At 36.1% G+C, this 24,776-nt stretch overlaps 2 protein-coding genes across 3 annotated transcripts in view; one reads left to right on the top strand and one right to left on the bottom strand.

The window, feature by feature from the left end:
- The window catches only part of LOC129231808 (histone deacetylase 3-like), an 86,440-nt gene extending 75,488 nt beyond the window's left edge, over window positions 1-10,952 (bottom strand). For both annotated transcript variants that reach the window (XM_054866185.1, XM_054866184.1), the window contains exons 1-2: window positions 10,782-10,952; window positions 5,899-5,981 (exon numbers count right to left, since the gene is read on the bottom strand). In XM_054866185.1, coding sequence (XP_054722160.1) covers window positions 5,899-5,981; window positions 10,782-10,839 — 141 coding nt within the window. In that variant the 5' untranslated portion in view covers window positions 10,840-10,952. The remainder of the gene's footprint in view (window positions 1-5,898; window positions 5,982-10,781) is intronic.
- Window positions 10,953-11,400: 448 nt separating this feature from the next.
- LOC129231400 (contactin-like) overlaps window positions 11,401-24,776 on the top strand; it is a 92,111-nt gene continuing 78,735 nt past the window's right edge. The window contains exon 1 of the mRNA XM_054865705.1: window positions 11,401-11,537. The gene's annotated coding sequence lies outside the window, so the exon portion shown is untranslated. The remainder of the gene's footprint in view (window positions 11,538-24,776) is intronic.

A 24,776-nucleotide genomic window follows, 5' to 3' on the forward strand; every position in this document is an offset into this window, starting at 1 on the left:
AATAAAATAAAGAAATAAAAATATTATTGAAATGTGGAATAAAATAAGCAAATATAAGGTAGCATATAGTAAAAAACCATTCAGCATTCATTACAAATGATTGAAATATTTGCAGGATGCAAAAATATTGAAATCTTAAACGAGGCAAGCAAATTTTGGCACAGCATGTATTTGATGTCATTGGCACAATTCCAAAACATACGTTTTTCGCAGATATCGCGGAGGATAAAGATTCAAAGGGGAAAAATAGAAATAATAGGAAAACGGGGAATAAAAATTAAGAAAGATTGGAATCTTTTCCGATGTTTGAAAATAAGAGAGCTATGAGGCCTGAGAGAGGCAAAAAAGGAGGAAAGGCTTCAAAAGCCAGCAGAAAAAGCCGGAAAAATCTCATCCCAGTAAACTAAAACAAAACCTGGTTTAAAAGAAAAAAAGAACAAGTTATTTAGATTTTTTTTCTTTTTGCAAAAGAAAAACGGTTTTTTTACCAATCAAGATATGGCAGAGTTACTAACATTTTTGCAAAGATCCATAGCGTGTCGTACGAGGATAACGTAAAACTACCGATACAATATCACTATGTTACGGAATCACGATATTCTACGATGTCTGATCTGGCACAGGGTGTGATAGTGTGATACAGTAAACGAAATTGCGACGACGCAGTAAAAACAATATCTTCCCGTTATTGATTTGCCGATATCTTCCTACATCGTTTATGCAACATTAAGAGGTTATCGTAGTCTCCAGTTCTGATATACCAACATTGCTTCACGTTGTCTCGAGGACGACATGAATGATACATGCCATCTTTGAAATCACTTTTACAATCTAAAAAACGTGGAAATAAAAGAAAAAATGCAAAAAGCGGAAAATCACGGACCAGAGGAAGATTTTCATCCCTGGAATGTTGCACGTTGCATACGAGTTGAATTGCGGGTTTTCATTCCAAAAGAGATTCTTCTGGCAGATTCTTATGTAAAATGACCTCTTGTTTTCAAATACGACCACCTATCCCCCCATTACACCCCCTTTTTAGAACCTCTCCCCTCCTCTGATTCAGAGCCTTTTTTTATTTGGAGGGGGGAGATCATTATAATAACCGTAAACATTATTATAAATGACTAGAGATAGGCAAAGATCATAATCTTGTGCATATGTAGCAAAAAGGAAAACATGGGGGGCACCCCCCCCCAAACACACTGCAAGCAAAAAACTCAAATGCTTCTAAGGCTATTCCGGCTGATTCTTTAGCAAATTCACCCCCTGAATGCGAATAAAGATCTCCATTTTCCTCCTACGCTTCCCGATTTTTGTAGAAAAGCACCCCCTTTTTTTCATTCGGGGGAGGGGGGGGGGTTGCTACAATATGCACAAGATTTTGAGCTTTTCACATCTCTAGTCATTCAGAATAATGTTTACTGTTATTGTAATGCTCTTTACACCCCTCCAAAATTAGAAAAAAAGGCTCTGAATCGGGGGGGGGGGGGGGGGTTCTAAAAAGGGAGGCATGATGAGGGGAAAGGTGGTCGTATTTGGAAATAAGGGGTCATTTTACAATTGAATCAGCCAGAGGAATGTCTTTTTGAATGTATACCTGCAATTCTGCTCGTATGCAATGAGCAACATTCACAAAACAGTTTTTTTTTAAATTTTTTTTTATAGCGAAAATTTTTTTGGACATGGGAGTCATAGAAACAAGTTTTATACTCTCATTTTGCACCAAAATGCTTTTTAAAACATCTTTTTTTAAAAAGCAGAGTAAAAAAAAAAACACTTTTCGTGATTTTTCTAAATTTTTTTTTTGGGGGGGGGGATACCCCCAAGTCCCCCCTTTTGCTATCAGTGTCCATGATCTTGAACTTTTAACCTCTCTTGTCCGCCAAAACTATGTTTGCAGTTACTAATAAAGCTCCTTTCACCTCCAAAAAAAACCCTCCAAAATTGCTCTGAAACAAAGGAAAATTGAAAAAAACTTGGGGGGCCTTTATAAAAAAAAATTGTTACGTATAGAGGGAAAACGAAGATCATATTCAGATTCAGGGGGTCATTTTACATAAGAATCAGCCGACAAAATGTCAGAAGCATTTTGAAGGTTTTTTTTTGTTGAACAGTGTTATTAGTATATCCCGCTTGTCTTTAAAACACAATTGCAAACCATCTTTGTAAGTGTTACTAGGGGAAGGGGTAGGATACAGGCACTCCTTCTGCGGTTTTTTGCCAATAATAAAATTCCAAATACGTAAGTTTAGGCGATATTTGATAATGCTGGGGGGGGGGGGGGGGGGGGGGGGGGGGTTAGGGGACACTTCGACAGAAATTGAAAAAAAAAAAAGGTTCATACAGACATCACGAGAGAACTCATTGTAATTAACTCGGGGATTGAAACAAAATGGATACTTGTGGCGTTCATAGGTTCTTAGAGGTATATATGCATGTGTGGTTGGGTCGAAAAAAACCTCAACAATCATTTGGGGGTCAGCAAAATGGAAATTAAGGCAGATTTCTTAGTGACATTTTTTTCGTGAATACAATACTTCCTTTACTAGGTAAAAGAAAGTAAAAAGACATTATATCCTGACACAAATGAAATTGATAAAATTACTTCCCACTAATTGTTTCAGTTACTAAAAAATTTAATCAGAACTACTTTGAAAACAGGATTAAAACCGTTTTAATATCGGAGCTCAGGGATGCCCACCCCCTAAATATCGCAAAGAGGCAAGCAAGTCGCCTCAGAGCAAAAGCCTCCCCCCCCCCCCAAAAATTTCAATGATGCAGGCTGCGCCATGACCCTCCCTAGGTGAGCACCTCTGCTGTGACTCGTTTTACAGCCTAACAAATTTCTTTAACGGAAAAAATATAAATAAATTTTGGTACAGATGTGATATACCCCCCCCCCCATTTGGCAACATCTGATTTTTTGCACAAAATTGAAATATTTTTCTCGCCAATGAGGCGATAAATTTTTAAGCATGGCATCCCTGGTGAAACTAACCTGTGGTTGGCAAGTCGAAGGCAAACTTGTTCGAAACTTGTTTACTTGGGTTCTTTACTTGGTTTTACGCAGGAGAGATACGTGTTGTTTTGTGCAATATACCTTACAGGAATGCTTATTTTGTGTTAGTTTAGATTCAGTAGTTGTGTTTTGAAGTAAAAACATTAGAAAATGCCAGTTTCTTCAAACTTGAAGGTTAATTAAAAGTTAACTCCAACGTGGTGTGTATCTGTAACGCGCCATTGTCAGATGATGTTTTGTTTTGGACTGAGTGTGAGGATTTATACCATAAAAAGGTAAGTTCTTTATTTTAGAATTCACATAAAAATTCTCACTTCGGAAATTCTTTGTTTTTTACAAATCCTTGAGGGGTTCTTGTAGCTTTTAACTTTATTTTTACTGTATGTTAATTAATTTTACAAAAATAGTTCGGTTATTTTGTTCTAAAAGTTAATTCTTATCGATGCCCTACGAATTATTTAGACATTAACGTGCCTCTTTTAGGTACTGAATTTTATGTTAACCAATTGAAAGTTCTTTCGGTTGTACTCTTAAAAATGCTGAATTTTATTAATAAATCTGCACAATAATGGTGCATATTTCACACTTAAAACTGTGTCATTATTGTACACTGAAACGGAAGGAGCCACCCTTGGGTGTACATACACATGAATATGCATAATATACATAAATATACATAATTGTGACCATACTCCGACTGTAATGTATATTAACAGTCGGAGGGATAACGGACCGAGCGGAGCGAGGTCCTGGCGAGCCAGAGGTCTCATAGTACTTTCGTAATGAGACCGAGGCAGGGCCGGCGAGCCGAGGTCTCATTACGAAAGTACTATGAGACCGAGGGCTCGTATCCCGGAGAAATGATGAAAAAACAATTAATGCATTAATTTCGACTTGTAATTAATACAATAATTTATTTCATTGTATTTTAATCTGTTTACGAAAAACCCCGGCCCTGTACATTTTTGAAGCATATATTCGTGATGTTTTTTGTTGTGCTTTTATGTTGTTTTTATATATATTGTGTTCTGAAGTGCTTTGATCATGTTTTTTGATCTGATTTTTTCCTGTTGGCGCTAAAAAAGCATCGCTAAGAGCGATGTATGACATATGTCGTCATACATCGTTTTCTTGGCGACGCTTTCTTGGCGCCAACAGGAAAAAGTCGCCAAGGGTGGGGTATATCACATCAGTTCCTAAATTTTAATTAGGCTTATTAATTTAAATTTAAACTCGTTCTATTGATTTGATGTGTAAATTATAGTTTAATAATTTCTCAGCATCAGGAAACCTTATCTGAAAATAAAAATGACCATTTATCTTTGTATTCAACAATAATGTCAGTACCGTATATACTCGCGTATAAGTCGAGAAATTTGGTCCAAAAAATGAGATCAAAGGAAGGGGGGTCGACTTATACGCGGGCCAAATTTTCCAAAAGTTTTTTTCCGATCAACGAGAGCTGGGAAGCTACGAGAAATGCCGATGTGCGGTTACAGGTAGTTGCTGATAAGTTGATCGTGTGAAAAAGTAAACTTATTCAAAAATAATAACTAAAAAAACCTAAATAATACACATAAATAAAGATAATTTTATTCCTCTTTATTAAGGATCAAATCAGCAATTAACAAATATCGTGAAACGTATGAAAATATTTATCGTCAACAATCACGCCATTCAGACTGAGAGTTGGCGTTCGACGAGCACGACTGGTTAGTTAATCACGTGATAGCTAATGATCACGTGCTCAAATCAACCAATCAACTGCTTAGAATGGTAACCGCTGCGGTAACCGGTTGATCATAGAACGCCACGGTTAGTAACTGGTTACTTATCGGTTGACCGGTGAGGTTCGTCGAACGCAACCTCTGATATCATTGACGATTCTGCAGCCACTGATATATACAATGCCGCGGTGATGACGGAAGCGGACTTTAATGAACTTTTTTTTTGCGTCCGACTCGGAATCAGAGTTTGAAGGCTTTTAGAAATGTTTTCCTATTTAATTCCTATTTTATTTGTAAATAAATGTGTTCATTAATTTGAAATTTCTTTGAAAATAATTCGCGATGTTTTTGGAAAGTATGGGGGTCTACTTATACGAGGGTTTTAAGATTTTTTCTCTGAAAAAGGAGGGGTCGACTTATACGCGAGATCGACCTATACGCGGAGTATATACGGTATTTGAGTTTTTTTGACATTTTCGAGTTTTCAACTTATTTTTGACATGTCAAGGCAAAAACCCAATCCTGGTCATTTTAAAACTTTAATTTTCCAACAAAAATTATAAAACTAAATATAACATAATAATGTAACTTTCAATAGAATTATATTGTTAATAAACATTCTATTAATTGTTGAATGAATTCTGGCTGAAAGGGTTAATACACAAATTTTAAAACTTAAATACACATTTCTGATATGATTTATCATAAGGTACAATTTTGAATTTAAAAGACAATATCTCATAAAATAATAATTCGTAAAAGAAAATTCGCAACATAAATTGTTTCAGGCATAAGCGATCAAATGACAGCCATCCCAAGTTGGTTAGTTCCAAGAGTCTTCAAGTTTCAACGATTATTCAAGTTTGTTGAAATGGCGCAGCAACGTTTTATTATCTGCTTTCAATTTAAAATATTTCTTATCATTTTTAATACCAGGCACTTCTAAATTTTGCATAATACAATCATTTTTGACTGCTTATTGAGAATCTTAAATTTGTAAAATTCAGAAATCTGGAAAGGATTCAATCTCGAGCATTCAGTATTTGGAGTCCTGCATTTGTACACGCTGAAGAATGCTGTAGTTCAGTTCATGGGGCATAATTTTTATACATTCATTAATGCATAATATTTACAAAGAAAGAAAAAACAAACCTGCATTTTCCTGTACAAGCCATAATGCGATACCAGACAGTGAGTAACAGCCAATCTATGAGGCTTCATAGGATGACCTGGTCCTGTTAACAGAATACATAAATAAAGAAAAATGAATAAATAAAAGGTACAGTCATCCCTCGCCACTTCGCGCTTTGTCTATGTGGCGGTTATTCCCCCCCCCTTCAACCTTATTTATAAAATTTATTATCTTTTATACTAATGGTTTCAGGTTAAACTCCTTCCTTTAAAAAAGTATCAAAATACTGATTTTAAGCAAGACACTTCTTTTTATGGATTATAGTAGAGTCAGTTGAGCGAGGGGGAGGGGGGATTTATAAAAACGCTGCAGAAAGTGAAGTATTGCTATTCACTTTCAACCATTAAAACACTTGGGGAGTGTAGATCACTGTATTAGGTGCTGTAAGAGGATAAATGTATTTGTAAAGCGTTCAAATCCTTGCTTTTTAAACAGTAAGCAATATCTTCAGTGAAAAAAAAATGGCGAGGTTGAGGAAATATTGTCACTCATTTGCACTCCTTTCATCTTCAAACACCTTACACTGTTTTACAGATTAGTGATACAGGGTTCCACTCTTCCAGCAGATCAAAAAATAGAGTGCCTTTATATGGCCTTTTTCAAACTATATACTGTATAGAGTACCTTCACACCAGTGGCGCAGCAAGAAATTTATCACGGCAAAAAGAGTTTCCCCAATAAACATACATACACACATTATATATATATGTATGCAATTGTTTTAGTGCTTCAAGAGGGGGGGGGATTCCCCTCATTCCCACCACTCTCAAGCACTAAAATTTAGTAACATATTTTTAAAAATAGGTCAGCTGGGGAACCCTTGAACTTAGACCACAGATTTTTGCTCAGTCGGCTTGGGTTATGCTAATTACACATAAGAACCTGTAAGAGGCAAGATGTCTATTTTCTACAATCATACAAATGGTTAATTCTATGTCAAATCAACATGGCACTTAATTTCATAAGAATAAAAATGGAGCTCTAAATGGGAAAGAAGGGACTTATTTGGACTTCCCAAAGATTTTAGAAGTCTTGTCCCAAATGTGATTTAATTAAATGGCGTTAAAATTCACTTACGCAAATGTTTTTTATGTCGGCTTCCGGTGGCGCTTCCCTCCTCCCGCCTTTGTCCTTTCATTTTTTTCATGCACCAGCCGCATAATTTCATGAAAATTTCAGAAATCTGTCTCTTTGATGTCTTAAATTTATTCGTACCTATTTTTTACTTCCTTTTACAAAAAAGGAAGTATTGTATTCACGAAAAAATTTTCACTCAAAAATCGACCTTAATTTTCATTTTACTCACCCCCGAATGAATGTTGAGTTTTTTTTCGACTCGACCACACGGGGATAAGTGCCTAAGAATGTATAGACATGCGAAATATCTATTTTGACATTTCACGAGTTAATTATACCGAGTTTTCTCCTGACGTCTGTATGTACGTATGTTTGTATGTGGGTACGTGCGTATGTATGTTGCCTGACTCAAGATTGGTATGTCCTTGAAATTTGGTACATAGACTCCTAGTGGGGTCTAGTTGTGAACCACTCCTTTTGGTTGCATTTGGGTGTTTCTAAAGGGGTCTTTTGCCCCTTTGGGGGGGGGGATCATTGTTAATTTCAATGTAAACTCAAGTGGTGTTATAATTTGTCAGGAACTTGGCGATACATCGCCAGTCTTTTGGTTGACAACTTGGTGACAAATAGATGGTGATATTTAGAGAGTGAACTATTAATTCATACTAAAATTGCCAATAATGGGGAAATAGCATTAAATTGGAGTAAAAGGAAGTTTTTTTTCAATGATTTTCATCAAGATTGCGGGAAAAAAAATGCAACTCTTTTCTTAAAGTAAGTTCTCTTAGTTCACTATAATAGGCAATTTATTTCATTTTTTTCCAAAAAGAAAAAAATTATGACATCACATTTTCAGTCTAAGAAGGCGGGGTAAGTTGTTTCACTCTTTGTGGGGCATGTTGAATCATAACAATATTCTAAGTGTTTATATATTATACATTCATTTCATGTTACACATGTTTTTGACACATTTTTGCAACATCACCAGCAACACATTGTATCTTTAAATGGTTATTCATCTCAATTCATAATATTAGTATGTAGTTTTTGGAAAAAAACAGAATTTCTTTGAGAGTCGCCAAATATGGTTTGAAAATACTCAAGATGTTGACCTTAGTTTAATCTCCTGTAACTTATTTATAACTGAAGTGATCAAATTTTAGACAGGCATTTCAAAATATCCAACTCTTTACCTTTAAAATGACACCTTATTTGTTTAGAAATTTTAATTTTGAAAATTTGATCATCTGGTTGACCTTACCATGGAATTGCTCAATTGATTTTTCTTTTTGTTTTTAAAAAATAATTGTGTACTAATGATGAATGCTTATTACTGTTTTCAATTAAAGATGATTTATGAATTGAAACCAATTTAATACATTATATTGATCTTTAAACTTTATATTTTTTTTATTCCACACACAAGCAAGAATAAGGTAGTCACAACGTTTGACAGTATATACAGTAGAAGACCGTTATAACGTGGACCTATACAACGCAATTCTCTATAAAACGCACAACTTTTCAAAAGTAAACAATATGTTTTGAAGTTTAAAAAATCCCTCTGTTTTGCTTTGCAAGCATAAAAATTTGTGAGACAAATTAAATTTTGAAACAGTTTTTCATCTTCCCATCTTAATTCAAAGCTTTTAAAAGAAATTAATACTTACAGTAAATAGAAAATACCAGATGGCTCTTGAAAATGCAGCTGTTATGCAAACCATAAAGCTAGCAGAAGTGCAGGATAATGCTCTTTTTTTTAATTGTGAAATATATTTATTTGTAAATAACTAATTGTAATATTGGTGCTTTAATACTCATTGCAGATAAAACTCATTCTGAAGTGCTAATATATAGATATATTCTGAATATTAGTTTCAAAATTTGTGAAATGACCTATATAACGCAAAAACCTGTATAATGCAAAAGCGCTGGTCCCCAAGGTGTGCGTTATAATGGTCTTCTACTGTATAACTAAAATTATAATAAACGTTTGTCCACTTTACAAGGTTCTGTTGAAAAATTAATACAAAAAACATTTATCAATTCAACATTTCCAAAAAAATCTGTGGTGTTGAGAAGTGTTTAGTGAAACTTAGTGTACAAAATCAAACTGCTCAATAATTTTTTTGATGAGATAAAAAATAAGTAAAAAAGTGGACCAACGTGCCCCACCCTCCCCTTACATAGAAACAATGAGGCAGAACAGAAACTATGGGAAATTTTTTTTCTTTCTAAAATTTGACCCCCCCCCCCCACACACCAAAGTCATTCCATGTCGTAAAAAATGCAATCAAATGAAAACTTTTAAGAATATTGTAAAATAATTTTCCTAATCCCAACTTCTTTCTTTTTTTATTATTTAACTCAAATTTCTGTATTTTCTTTTTTATTTACTATCATATCTTATACAGCAGTGATAATTTTTAAGTATTTTAATGAAGAAATAAGAGAAACAGTAATTGAAAGGAAATAAGTTAAGTGAAGTCATAGCAAAGAAACTAAAGCTGCAGCATTCTCAGTGATTCTGAGATAGGGGGAGGTGGGGTACGTTGGAACGGTCTCAATTATTTTAAAACTATTAATATTTTTTTTTTTTTTTTTATGACCAACTAGCTGGGCCCCAGAGCCTGTTGCTGGTCGTCACTTTTGTATTTGTATTTGTATAAATAGCACCTATGGACCTACAAATCCTATAATGAAATCACATGGTACAGTTATATTGAACAAATTTTATTCCAGAAAGTGTTATTTCAATAGTCCTGAGTAATTTTCAGAAAACTAACTTTTTCATCAAGATTTGAAGGAAAAAAATTGTACTCCTTTCTTAAAGTAAGTTCCTTTAGTTCAATACAATTGGCATTTTTTGTCAAAAAGAAAAAAATTATGACATCACTTTTTCAGACCAAGAAAGTGGGGTAGGTTGGTCCACTCTTTGTGGGGCACGTTGGACCCAACCATTCTACCCCACATAATTTAAAAACTTTTTTTTTGCACAATATTCTATGATTTTCCTTTTGATTTTTAAAAAATAATTGCGGTAAGGTAATAGTGAATGCTTATTGCTGTTTTTTAAATACAGAAGATTTATCAAAAAAACCAATTTAATATGTTTTACTGATCTTTAAACTTAATATTTTTCACTCTACACACAACAGAGAATAAGGTAGTTTACTAACTAAAATAGTATTTATCACTAAAATTATAACAAATGTCGTTTGAGTTATGCGGTTCAATGTGCTCCACCCGTGGGTTCACTTTACAAGGTTCTGTTGAAAAATTAATATAAAAAACGTTTATCAATTCAACACTTCCAAAAAAATCTGAGGGGTTGAGAAGTGTTTAGTGAAAACAAACTGATAGTTAAATTTATTGATGAGATAAAAAATTATAAGTAAAAAAGCGGACCAACGTGCCCCACCTCCCCTTATATTAATCCAAACTAATAAGTTTATCAAAGAAATTAGAGTTATTCACTCATTACAGAATGCAAAAACGATTGCACATTTTTAGAAGTTAGCTAACGAACAAGATTTGGTAACATTCCGCCATTTATGAGGTTAATATACAATGGTAGGCATTTTGACCAAAATCGAAATTAAATGATTTGCAATATTTACTTTAATAATACAGGACGACAAACTACAAAATTAAGAACATAAGCAGTGTATCTTAGCATTGACAAAACGATTGTTTGTTTTAGCCGTTAGAATTCGAATAAAACCGGAAAATAAAATTTTGACATTTTGATGAAAGAACTACGCACCATAATGAAAGTTACCGACATCTGGATCCCAAAAATAAACTACATTTCTTCTAGACATGTCTAACAAATGATCAGAATCACTACTTTCAAACTAAGGAATTGATCTTTAATTTAGATCTTACATACGAATTTTTAATTGAATTCAAAATCCGACTTCAATGCAAACAACAGCACGCAAAGAACAACGAAAAATGAAGAACAGGATTGCAGTTGCCAACGTTTATAAAATTTTATTCGTTCTTCTTAGCTTGCGTTCGACGAGCTCAACCGGTAGCGACCGGATAAATGATCACGTGACAGCTGGTTACGTCAGCTGATCATAATGCATTGGAGGTGACGTCATTATTTCAGGTAATTATTTTAACCGGTGAGTCACCGGTATCTCATCAAACGCATTCTTAGAATTATAACTTAGATAAAAATTATTCGTCAAAGCGCAAGTCATAAACACACTATTTTAATTTTAATTCAAAGCGCCGTAAATGTTACTGAATTTCAATCTAAATATGCCTGAAAAATGCACCAACTAAAGTTAAATGGAAAGACTTCCACATAATATTCAATGTTTATTGTGTGGCAACGCGTCAACGCTGGTTTGTAGAAAAGGTGTGGTAAACATTTGTTTTGAATTAACAGTTCTCGATTTTGTTGCTTTAAAATCAATTACAAAAATCTGAAATACTGCTGCACATTTAAAAGCAGTGATTTCATTTTGCATAGTTAATTTAGGTTCATTGTTTCCCGTTCAGTCATATTGTGAGTAATGCTGTTTAATGTGTTTTATACATTAAATGATATGTCTTGTGTTTATTTAACATACGAATATCTTAATCTTCTCTTATATGTGTTTTAAATCGTCGGTGTTTTTGATATCCAATTTTATAAGCTTGATTAAAGACAAAGTTCTTTAAGCTTTCAAAGTTACCCTCAGAATCAATCTGCCAATATTCATTCAGGCCCGGAACAGGACTTTTGTTTCACGGAGGGTTTTACCAAACACATTTCTCTTGGAATCTATGATCCATGCAATTTGGTTTCATTTGTATATTGTAGAATCCATGTCAATTCAACCAGGGTTTTACTGTGATAGTCTCGGATTTTTTCGACCCCCCCCCCCCCCCCAAAAAAAAAAGTCCTGGACCGAAATACAGGTCAAATAAGATGGCATCTCGAACATCATTTCTCACTTGCGATTTTCGGGAAAAATTCTTAAGTTCTTTATCTTTACAGTACAACACATTTTGTTGGAGTTTGTTTTATTTAAAAGGCTTTTTTTTCCTGTCTTTTAGAGATGTGCATCATTTTGAAGTATGAGTTTAATTTTTTTCCCAAGACTTAAAAAAAAAGAATTTTTTTTTTTTTTTTTTTTTCCCAAAAATGCCAAGTCTAAATTAAATTTTTTTTTTACTGTTGATTGGTAACATTGAGCACTACATTTCCTAAATGGAGAGCTTTCACTGTTTTGTTGAACTGGTTTTAGAAGCATTTCAAAAGTTCAGGGGGATTTGCATTAATCGTATACTTACAAAAGTCGACATACTGCATAATCCTAAACGCTACAACATGCTACATAGAATGGTTTTTTCATCAATTTTCTTTTAAAAAGTGGAAAAGTATGAAGAAATTGCTGATATCTGCTTTAGGGCTAAAGGAAAATCTTTTTTCAGTAGAAAAATAAGAGTCCTCTTTTGGCTGTCGTGTCATCCAGTCACATTTTTTCAGTTGGAAAAAGCGTTGTTTGTTGTCTGAAAACAAGTGCCTACAACATTTATCATGTTTTATGCATTATTAGAAATTGGTTGCTTCATATCTTAATTTCGGGATAATTTCTATTTGCTTCTGTTACGACATAATCATAATGTGATTGAATCAAATTAAGATCTAGTCTTTGACATGAAAGTTTAAATTTAAAACTCCTAGATATAGAAGATTTTTAACAAAAACATTTTATAATCAAAAACGTATTGTAACGGATTCGGTGCGACTTCCACTTTCTTGAAATGAAGACACAGTTCTTGATAAAAACACAGGAAATTTATTTACACTATGTACAGGAAAGATCTTCAACAACTGCTAAATTATTCATCAGCAATTAAGCAATTATCACACAACACCGTAAACTCAACGTTTACACACGTATTTACTTCCAAATACGAAAACAACACAGCGAAATGCCTCGCTATAAACAGAGCAAATACACACGCTCAGTTCGCAATCCTGAGTCGAAACTCCACTGTTTATCCATCGCTAACGGCTTTTATACACCGAAAAGAATTTTCCACAACATTCTTACCTCTTCGCGAAATGCGTAGACCGTTATCAATGAAAAGAAAGAAAATAGGGGTCGTATAATTTAGCCGAATGAAAAAGGGGTTGTATATTCATTACGGGAAACTATTTACAGGTTACGTTCCTACAATAATTACTATTTACAGAATTTGTAACATTGCCCCCTTCCCAAGGACTGCACGTCCCGGGCAGTACAATCCCCAGAAAGGGTGCCAAACTTCTATCACAAGTTTACAAATATACACATTAATTAATAACTAACAGATACAGAAAACACAATAATAACAAGAAATATTACTAAACATTAAAAGCAAAAATTATCTACAACTTTTATGTTATCAACCATGGTTGTTTACGTAATACTCATGAACTATGGCCATAGTATGGGGCTAACCGATCATAATGTACAACCCTAGGTTTTGCATTAGATGATTTCTGGTTCCTCACTACGACGTCATTCAGTCGGTTAACGACTTTGTAGGGTCCATCCCAATGCGACTGCAATTTGGGTGAAAGACCTTTCCGTCGGATGGGATTCCATAACCAAACCTTGTCGCCTTCGTTGAATTCATGTCCAGTAGACCTTGTGTCGTATCGGGTCTTCATCTTCTCCGCCGCGATGTTGATTCGCTCTCGTGCGAAGTTATGAACGTCTTCCAACCGGGCCTGGAGATCCTGGATGTACTCCTCAGGCGATGAAGGCGCATCCGGAGGACGACCGAAGACGAGATCACAAGGTAGCCGAAGCTCTCGTCCGAAGAGCATCTGAGATGGGGCATATCCGGTAGTCTCGTGGACAGCACTGCGGTAGGCCAGCAGGAACAAAGGTAGCTTCTTGTCCCAATCCTGTTGATTTCTGGATACCATAAGTGAGAGATTATTCAGGATTGTGCGGTTAAATCTCTCCACCATGCCGTCCGATTGTGGGTGTAGTGGTGTTGTCCTAGTTTTCTCAATTCCGAGAATTTGACATAGGCCCTTAAACACAGCAGAGATGAAATTCCTCCCTTGATCGGAATGAATCTGCAAAGGTGTTCCGTATCTCGAGATCCAATGTTGGACTAGAGTCTCTGCTACGGTGGTAGCTTCTTGATCTGGAATGGGATACGCTTCGGGCCATTTGGTGAAATAGTCGATGGAAACAAGAATGTATTTGTTCCCATCAGCAGTTCTTGGTAGAGGACCCAGGATGTCGATCCCAATTCGTTCGAAAGGAGCTCCAACGTTGTACAAATGTAGCTTCCCTCTGCTTCTTTTCTTCGGTCCTTTACGAGCAGCACAGGCGTCACAAGAATGGCACCACTTCTCCACGTCATCCTTCGCCTTGCTCCAGAAGAAGCGTTCCCGAACTTTATTGAGGGTTTTCAAGACACCAAAATGTCCTCCAGTCGCACTACTATGTATTTCTTTCAGAACATCTGAAATCCTGGATCGAGGAAGTAGTAACTGCCACCTAGATGTCTTGCCGTCGTCAGATTCCCATTTCCGGTGTAGCACGCCGTTCCGTAAATGGAGTGAGTTCCATAAAGCCCAGTATCTTTTTGTTGCAGGACTGAAGATGGAAACGTCCTGCCAGCTAGGGCGTCGACTGTCACTTTCCATGAACTCTAAAATTGGTTTTATGTCGGGGTCTTCAAGTTGATCTTTTCGAACTTGGTCATCACTCCATGGATCAGGTTCTGATGATGTTGGAGTCACTGTCACCTGATAGGCGGTAGGGCTAGTCGTTCCATACTGTTTCTCGATTCGGGAACAATAGTGGCAGTTCTCAGGACAGGGTCTCCTTGATAAAGCGTCAGCATTACCGTGAGATAACCCTTTTCGATGCTTGATCTCCATGTCATATTCCTGGAGCCGCTGTATCCATCTGGCTATCTGGCCTTCTGGATTCTTGAAGTTCAAAAGCCAAGTTAACGAGGCATGATCTGTCCGAAGCAGAAATTTTCGGCCGTAGAGGTAATGATGGAAGTGTTCTACAGCTTTCACTATGGCCAGTAACTCCTTTCTGGTGACGCAGTAATTTCGCTCCGACTTTGATAAGCATTTGCTCCAGTAAGCGATGACATGTTCATTTCCGTCAATTTCTTGGGATAAAACAGCTCCAATTCCCTCGTTGCTCGCATCAGTGTCCAGGATGAAGGATTTTTCAGGCTGAGGATAGGCGTTGATGTTAAAGCCTCCTTCAGTCGTAGAAATGCATCTTCGCATTCTTTGGACCATTCAAACTTTTGCTTGCTCTCCGTCAGCTTATGCAAAGGTCGTGCAATGTCGGAAAAACCCTTCACAAACTTCCTGTAGTACGTGCAGAGCCCCAGGAAACTTCGCAGCTGATGGATGTTTTCGGGACGACTCCAACTCTTGACCACGGATACCTTTTCCGGATCGGTTTGTACACCCTCAGAAGAGATGATGTGACCAAGGTAGTTCACTTCCCGGCGGAACAAATTACATTTGGACGGGCTTAACTTCAGATTGGCTTCCTTAAGCTTTTGCAGCACCTTCCTAAGATTTGCCAGATGTTCTTCGAAACTGCGTCCCACGATGATGATATCGTCTAAGTAGACCAGACAGGATTCGTAGGAAAGTCCTCTTAACACTGTCTCCATAAGACGCTCGAACGTAGCTGGTGCATTGCAGAGGCCGAAGGGCATCACTTTAAACTGCCATAAGCCTTGTCCAGTTGTAAATGCTGTCTTCTCTCGGTCATCAGGGTGTATCTCAACCTGCCAGTAGCCGCTCTTCAAGTCCAGGGTCGAAAACCACTTGTGTCCGGAAAGAGTGTCCAAGGTGTCGTCTATCCGTGGAAGAGGGTAACTGTCTTTCTTGGTGATTTCATTCAGCCGTCGGTAATCGACACAAAATCTGGTGGAGCCATCTTTCTTTCGGACTAAGACGATGGGAGAAGCCCAAGGACTGGATGAAGGTTCGATTACATCATTCTCCTTCATCTCTTTCAGGAGGGTCTCAACCTCTTCCTTCTTGGCGAACGGTAGTCGTCTTGGATGCTGTTTAATAGGGGGGTGTTCTCCAGTGTAGATCCTATGCTGCGTTAAATTCGTACGGCCAACATCCTCCGATGTAGATGAAAACAGATGCTTGAAGTCGTCCACCAATTGTTCCGCAGCAGTTCTTTGATCTTTCGATAATGGCGCACTCCCAATTAACTTCGACGTCAAGGACTCAGAAGACACAGTCTCAGGGGAATTGATTCTTCTAATGATGCAGTTTACTGGAGTACAAGTTGCCAACACTTCACCTTTTCGGATATTCCTTGGCCTTTCACTCACGTTGGCGACTCTCACAGGACTTACATCCTTAGAAAGGTCCGCAAGCGTAGATGCTACCAGTACTCCTTTTAGGCTATTGCTTAGGTTAGGGTATTCAATGAGTCCAAATCGAAAACTATTGCTTTCTTCAAGGGAGCCAGGTATTAATGATTCTGACCTTGAGGGAATCGATAAATCTGTTTGAGCTATTATTTGATGAGCGGATTTTACATCACTCTCTGCAGGGAAAACGGCTATGTCTTCTCTCATCGAGTGCAGCTCATTAGTCTTGAAGTCGAGAGTGAAGTCATATTTCTTCAAAAAGTCCAATCCGAGAATGAAGGGGTCCGTGATATTAGCGACGAATGCCGTATGATGGTAGGTGGCATTCCCAAACACTATTTCCAAGTCCACTTTACCGTCAATCTCAATTTTGTCACCTGTCACAGTCTGGAGACTTACGCGTGGCGATGTCCACAGCAGTTTCAATCCAAATTCACGAGCCACATCTGTCCTAATGATTGTCACATTGGCTCCAGTGTCAACAATCAGTCTGCAGGGGTTCCCATTTACATGTGCGTAAATGAAAAGTCCATCACTGCCACTACTAGAAGAGGAAATCTGCAGAGCTTTAGTGGTGGTGATTTCCTTCCCTCGCGTAGCTTGGCGAGCCGGACAACTCCTTCGCAGGTGTCCTTCACTACCGCATTTCCAGCACTTCTGCTCTTGTTTCTTTTGGGCTGTTATGCTGCTCAAATGTCTTGTCAAGTCACCGAGTTGTCTCTCAAGTTCAGCGAGGTGGGACGACCTGGAATCAGACTCATCAGCTTCCTGAGTCCGGATTAGATGGCGATCCACACGGGTTGCTTCTTGGGCGGCCTCGTATCTCATCGCATACACAACGGCAGAATTCAGGTCTTTGACATCCGCCATCCGTAGAGCTTTCTGGATTTCCGGATCTCGAACCCCGTCGATGTAGTAGTTGAGTGCCAGGTTGTCTCGAACATCCGCAGGGCAGTCGTAAAAAGCAAGATGAGACAGTCTCTCGATGTCCGCCGCAAGCTCTTGCAGGGTTTCACCAGTTTTCTGGAAACGGGACTTCAACTGGAGTCGACTGAAATCTTTCTGGCATTTCTCACCGAAGCGAAGCTCCAACGCAGATGTGAGGGCGGCGAAATCCAGGCGCTGGCTGTCCGGAAGGGTCTGGAGAATGTCCGCTGCGTCACCTCTCAGGGATGCTGCAAGATGGCAGGCCTTGGTAGCAGAGTCCCATCCGTTCGCTTCCGCCACTATCATGAATTGAGTTTTGTAAACCTGCCACGAAGTTTTCCCATCAAATGTGGCAAGTTTAATGGACGGTCGAGCAACCGATGTGGCAGCGCCAAACTGTACAGAGCTGCTTTCCGCGGTCGCCAATCTCCTTTCCACGTCCTTAAAGATCTCTTCTTTAAGTAGATGAAATCTTCTATCTTCATCTTGAAATTTATTTTCTACAGCATTGAATCGGCTTTCAACGGTATTAAATTTTTCTTCAATAGCATCAACTCGATGCTCTATGTCATTAAATTTATTTTCCATCACAGTCTTTACCGAAATAAGGTCGTTTTTAATTTCTTCTTGGTTAGACGTTAAGTCCTTTTTCAGCACCGTTAAATCGCTTTTTAACTGGTCTTGATTTGCCAACATACTTGCAGTCAGATCATTTTTTAATTGTTCCTGATTAGCCGCCATATCATTTTTTAATTGTTCTTGATTAGCCGCCATATCATTTTTTAATTGTTCTTGATTAGCCGCCATATCACTCTTCACAGAGGTGATTGCGTCAAGAAGTTGTTTTAATTGTTCATCCATTGCGCGAGTAATCACCATAAAAATAAAGTCCTAATTCAAAAAAAGTCTTTGTGAAAAAAAAAAAAATGTCCAAAGTCACTTACTCCAAGAAAGTCCAGAAGAAGCCCCACGTTGGGCGCCAATTGTAACGGATTCGGTGCGACTTCCACTTTCTTGAAATGAAGACACAGTTCTTGATAAAAACACAGGAAATTTATTTACACTATGTACAGGAAAGATCTTCAACAACTGCTAAATTATTCATCAGCAATTAAGCAATTATCACACAACACCGTAAACTCAACGTTTACACACGTATTTACTTCCAAATACGAAAACAACACAGCGAAATGCCTCGCTATAAACAGAGCAAATACACACGCTCAGTTCGCAATCCTGAGTCGAAACTCCACTGTTTATCCATCGCTAACGGCTTTTATACACCGAAAAGAATTTTCCACAACATTCTTACCTCTTCGCGAAATGCGTAGACCGTTATCAATGAAAAGAAAGAAAATAGGGGTCGTATAATTTAGCCGAATGAAAAAGGGGTTGTATATTCATTACGGGAAACTATTTACAGGTTACGTTCCTACAATAATTACTATTTACAGAATTTGTAACAGTATAGAAACTTACGAAATACATATGCAAGTTCCACAACATTCCTCTTTGCTAAAAAGTGTTTTAGAGATCTAGGTTCGAAAATGAAATTACCTGCTTTCTTACTACTTAACGTTCATGCAATATAGATTCGCCCATTGCTGTGAAGCGACACATGTGTTTTTGGATGCGTTTGACAGGGGAAGTTTTATTGGACATTTTTTTTTCTGCTGGCAAAAATTTTCAACTTCCTCTTTGGGTAAAAGGATTCAGTGGCATTCATCAAAGATCTACTAAACGTTAAGATTTTAATTCAAAAAAATTTTCTGGGTAAAATCACCCAAACCCAAACGTCAGCTAATATTTCATTTTTTAAAGCTTCAATTTCGAAAACTTTCCTGAGGAAAATCCCCAAACACACTCCCTCCTTCCTTTGATTTCAAAGTTGACCTAAATTTCTGTTATTAAGACTCCAGTTTTAGAGAAAAAATCAGGAAGAGAAATCTCCTCACCCTTAGAAACAGTAAAGATAGCGTAAAACTACGGTTTTAAGACTCAAAATTTAGAAGAAAAAAAATCGATAGGTTTTTCTCTGAAGTCCCCCAAAGGAAGTTCAAGACGGAGGGATTCTTAGGATTTCATCAGTTAAAACAAAAAAAAAAAAAAAAAAAAACTGGGACAACCTCTGAACCTTTTCGATCTTCCTTAACCCTCTAATGGCTTTGAACGTCTTATCAGATCCTACTGAGCGTGTTTCAAAAGAATTTTACACTTATTTTTCAGATGCTAAATGTTTGTTGTCAAACGGTCCAAGGTGCAATGCATGTCCTACTCAAAAAAATTTTTTTTTCTTGGGGAAGAATTTCACTCCTCTTACCCGTGACCCAGACTGTCAGAGGGCTAAGTCAATAAAAGAAGTCTGAAATAACATTTTAAAAGCCTTTTCAAAATTTGTCCCCTGTATCTCAATATTTTTGTTGGAATTAGGTTCTTCCATAGTAGGAATATCAGGTAAGGAATTTGGGCACTTACCTATCAAAAAATGAGAAGGAGTTAGCGGAAATGATTCGTTAACACTAAAAAGACAAAGGGGCCTGTGTGGCCCATCATAGACTTTATTGTTCAATTCCTCAAATATTATCGGATGGATCTTATTTCTGACTTTTCATTATATGACACTATTTGAATGCTTGTTTAATCATTTAATCATTCGCTTCATAGTACTGTAAATGTTGATCCTGATACCTAAAATGACGGTAGGGGCCACAGTGGCCCCTAAGCTATTTTACAGTAAAAAAAAAATTCTTTTTTCCCAATTGTTGTTGTATAAAAAAAATTGCTATTCACTCTAATTTAATCTAACTCCACTTTGGGCAGACGGTTGGATATCCAAATGCTATAAACAGTACAGTTTTCTTACCAGCCAAACGGTAACCATTGCTCTTGGAAAGATAAACTAATTCTACCTTTTGGCGAGTAAAGACAGAAAAACTGAAAATAATTGTGTACTAAGTTTTTATTAAGTTATAAAGTAAGGTGCATCGGGCACGTGGACACACTCAAGAAGAATTTTAAAAAGATTTCACCCCCCCCCCCCAAAAAAAAATGGTAGGACCACACTGGCCCCTTCAATCTTTCTAGGTATACAGGAAATTTCAGTGTTTCTAGTGTTAATTTCATCACAAATGTAAGTTAAAGGTTTTCCATGTATAAAAACTTAGATCTTAGTGATTAACAGCTTGTGAACTCCCTGTCTTTTGGATACATTCTGTATTTATATGTCCGAAATGTTTATGCCAGGTTTCAATATTTATATGATTGGACTCTAAAAAAGTATTTTCATTATCATGATTACAAACAGGCAATTGGTTCGATTTTACAGAATCAACAATATATACACCATTTTCTAAATTTGCTATAAAAATCAATTTACAAGTTTTATCTAGTACTCTCACGGAGCCACCACCCCCTTCAAATTTAGCACCTCCCAAATCAAATTGGGGTCCGGACAATATATTTCTCCTTAACCTTGGTGAATACATGACATTTTCTAAAACAACAGATCTATTTCCGAAACATACTTTAATTTCCCCGCTGCCTTCAATGGGAAAAGTCTGTTTCTTGACTGCTACTGCCATTTGTACATCCGTTATGGGAGAAAATATCCTAAACCAGTTCCGGTTATGGGTATAATGATGACTGGCCGCCGTGTCAAAAATCAATGTCGATTCCTTTACCCCTACTTCATTTAAATTTGAATCTGATAAGAAAAAGGATCTATACTCACATTTGTCAGTCGATGGAGATCTCCACCGCACAGTGGTTCAAGGGCGGAAAAAATAGCCATTTTCAAGTTTTAAGATAAAAAATATTTCATGCCGTAATTACTTAGCCCTTGAGTTGAAGTAACTTACTCCATAAGAGTTTTTTGAAAAAAAATTCCTTTTTCACAAAAATAAGCCAAGATTGTTGAACAATTATATTTTTACTTTTTTCGGACGTACGTCTTATACTTCAGTTTTAATTCATTCGTTCAATAAGGGACTAAAATTTAATAAAAGTCATTTCTGATTGGTTTTTCACACTTATAGGATGCATATTACATCGTAGTTAAAAATTGAAAACTCATGAAAATTGAAAACTACCTGAAATAAAAAAATATTTTTTTCTAAAAATTATAATGAAAAATATTGTGGAATATACTTTTATCGGCGGCTTCCGGTGAGCTAAAATTTACATATATCAATAGTTTAATCCTTCCTGTAAATAAACTACAACATTTTAGCTGCAACCACCTGCGACTGCAGTCGTGGCAGATGTTTTGTTTGATTTTCGCTATTTACGAACACCAATAGTAAGCTATAAAATAACCCATAAAGTTATGACGGGGCTAAATTGCCAGGGGTCTGGCCAGAGGATATTTGGGTCCGTTAACGGACCCTTCACAAAAATCCGATCAACCAAAACGGACCTTTCACAAAATCCCGATCAAACAAAACGGACCTTTCACAAAATCCCGATCAAACAAAACGGACCTTTCACAAAATCCCGATCAAACAAAACGGACCTTTCACAAAATCCCGATCAAACAAAACGGACCTTTCACAAAATCCCGATCAACCAAAACGGACCTTTCACAAAATCCCGATCAAGCAAAACGGACCTTTCACAAAATCCCGATCAAACAAAACGGACCCTTCACAAAATTCTGATAAACAAGATCGGATCTTTCACAAATTGTTTATTGAAAGAACAAATCTAAAAGCAAAATAACGCATATTTCTGTGTATAAACCGATAATTTTTGGAACCTTTTTTCAAGTCAAATTAGAGGGATCAGCTTATATAAAATCGGCTAATTTTGAAAGAAAAAAAATCGGCACTCTTGCAGTGCTCCTGCAAGCGATAAATAATTGCTACTGCCAAATAAATATAATGGTTGTTTGTTTGTTTTATCACAGCTAATTAGCAGCGGTGTTGTTGCAAACTTTTCTGAAAAGGCATTTGTAAGCACTTTTCTCCCCCCCCCCCCCCCGCTCATGATTTAATAAACAATAATAATATATATCTGCGAAATGAACTTAGAACTGCAAAAGGATAGTAAGGGTGGGGAAAAATATGATCGCTTCAGATAGGGTTACCAACTTCAAAATTATCACCACTTAGCATCTGGCGTTGAACCTTTATAATGAGTTGATTAGAAAATATTCTCATCATTTTACTAGCTTGGCAATATTTGCGTTTTTACCGTGGTGCGGTGCGATGTTTAATTGTTATTTTGGGAGAAAATTATATGGGTTTTGATTTTTCGATGCTAACAAGGATGATTAACTTTAAATAAACTCTTTTAATTACCGTTTTTTTTTTTTTTTAGATGTCTACATTTTGAAAAATGCAATCTTTTAACATCCGATATGAGAATCATATTTTGTTTATTTTTCGAGCTAACTTCGCTTTATTAGGATGCAAATAAATGAAATTCTCTTTATTTCTGTTAGAACTCTCATTTCAAGTTTTGAAAGCAAAATTCCATTTTCTGTTATGAGTCAAAAATTAAAATGCTGAATAGATGGTTTATTTTATTTTATCTATTTATTTATTTTATTTATTTATTTATTTATTTTTATTATTATTATTTTTTTTTTTGCTTCAACTGTGTCCACAGATGTTAATGAAATGTTTATCATAGGACTTAAAATGCAATTTTAAAATAATTTTATCAAAAATATATTTCTTTTACAAGTTGTTTTTATACTTTTGATGCCTTCACTTTGAGAATTGCGATCTCTTTGCATCCGCTATCGGAATCCGATTTTTCGAATTTTTTGATGTTTATTACGCTTTGTTAAGAGGTAAACAATTAAAAATCACGGAATTTATAAGTTTTAAACGAAATTCTGTGCTTTTTAAGAGTGTCTTGGGTCACAAAGTTAAATGCTGAACCCTATTCTGAATTTTATGTTATTTATTTATTTTTTTGTTACAATTATTTTAAATACTGGACAGAAATATTTGTAGTATAATTTAACATAATGTAGAATGGTAGATAAATATTGATACTTGAGAGAGCGATGCCCCCCCCCCCCCCCCGCCAAATATCAGAATAGTAGACAAAACTCCAAAATGATATTCTCGACATAAGAAGAGGAAAGCACTCAACTTTAAGTTTAATTGATGCAGTTTGTGCCATCTCTAAATTATAAAATTTCGTTTTAACAAAAAAAATTTTTTTTTTTTTTTTTTTTTTTTTTGCGAAATTATTTGATTTTTCACAAAATTTATTCATTTTTCACAAAATTATTTAAATTTTGACAAAAAACGGACCCTGTGAAAAATCCTGGACAGACCCCTGATTGCTTTTTTTATCAAAGAAATTGGTCACAGACTAATTGCTCCAGACTAACGTATGTCACAGTTTCACTACTTTGCAGGAGAGCCTAAAAACGTTTGTTTACTATTTCCGAAAGTTGGGGCTCTTGAAACATTCATCAATAAATGTAGAGGATTTTTTTAAACAGATTTATGTGTTATGGTTACGTTGTTATGGTATTCTACATGCAATGCAATAGTAACCTGAAAATAACAATTTACGGACCCGTTTGGTATGGCTTTAAAGAAGATACATATCAGAAAGAAATTTTTAAAACTAATACATAATTCTGTATGAAAAGTTAAATAACCATTCTGTTTATAAAGCAATGAAATTAGAAAATCATCAAACGTTTGAAATTTTTGATTTCTTTTTCGAAATCATTCTAGTATAAAGCTGTTCTCAGTTTGTCAAAATTGACAGAAAATATTGTTCAAGGGTATCAATTGCAATAAATAAACCTTGCGTGTGGCATACAACTGATTTAATTTATATTTTTTGCTAAAAACAGAAATGAATTTTAACTATAGAAAAACCCCGATTTCACGTTTCGAGTCGTTCAACTCTTCAATTTTAACGGTTTGGGTGGACATAGTTCTTCACTGAAAAAAAATTTCGTATCTTCTTCAATCCATAAAATCTTTCATCTTATTGCTTCGATGAGATCGCTCAAAAAAATTAACTTGCATATTTCAATTCGATATTTCAACAACATTTCTTCTTCAAATTAACTTTATTCAAGCTGACGGAATGTGAATAGGGAAGGGCAGTCTGGGCCCATAACCCTCTTGTTGACTTGACAATTGTGTCTAACTCCCGTAAGGAAGGTAAACACCATGTTTAGCAGATGCCTTTCTATTTCACATTTCTGTAGCTATCAAGTGAATGAAATGTCAGATCTCAAATTGTAAGGTTAAATCATTTTATTTATAAATCTAATAATTAACAACTGTAAGTAAAATCTCACTTAAGTAAATAGTATAAACAAGTATGTGAGATTTCAACAATACTCAAATCAATCTTCATGTTCCAAAAGAACATCTTTCCAAAAAATATTTAACACCCTAACATGAATTATTCTAAAATGTTTCAAAAAATTTTAAATCCCTAACTCTCATGGCGAAATCCTAAAAGCCAT

Source organism: Uloborus diversus, chromosome 10 (assembly GCF_026930045.1).
Source record: "Uloborus diversus isolate 005 chromosome 10, Udiv.v.3.1, whole genome shotgun sequence".
NCBI classification, from domain to species: domain Eukaryota; kingdom Metazoa; phylum Arthropoda; class Arachnida; order Araneae; family Uloboridae; genus Uloborus; species Uloborus diversus.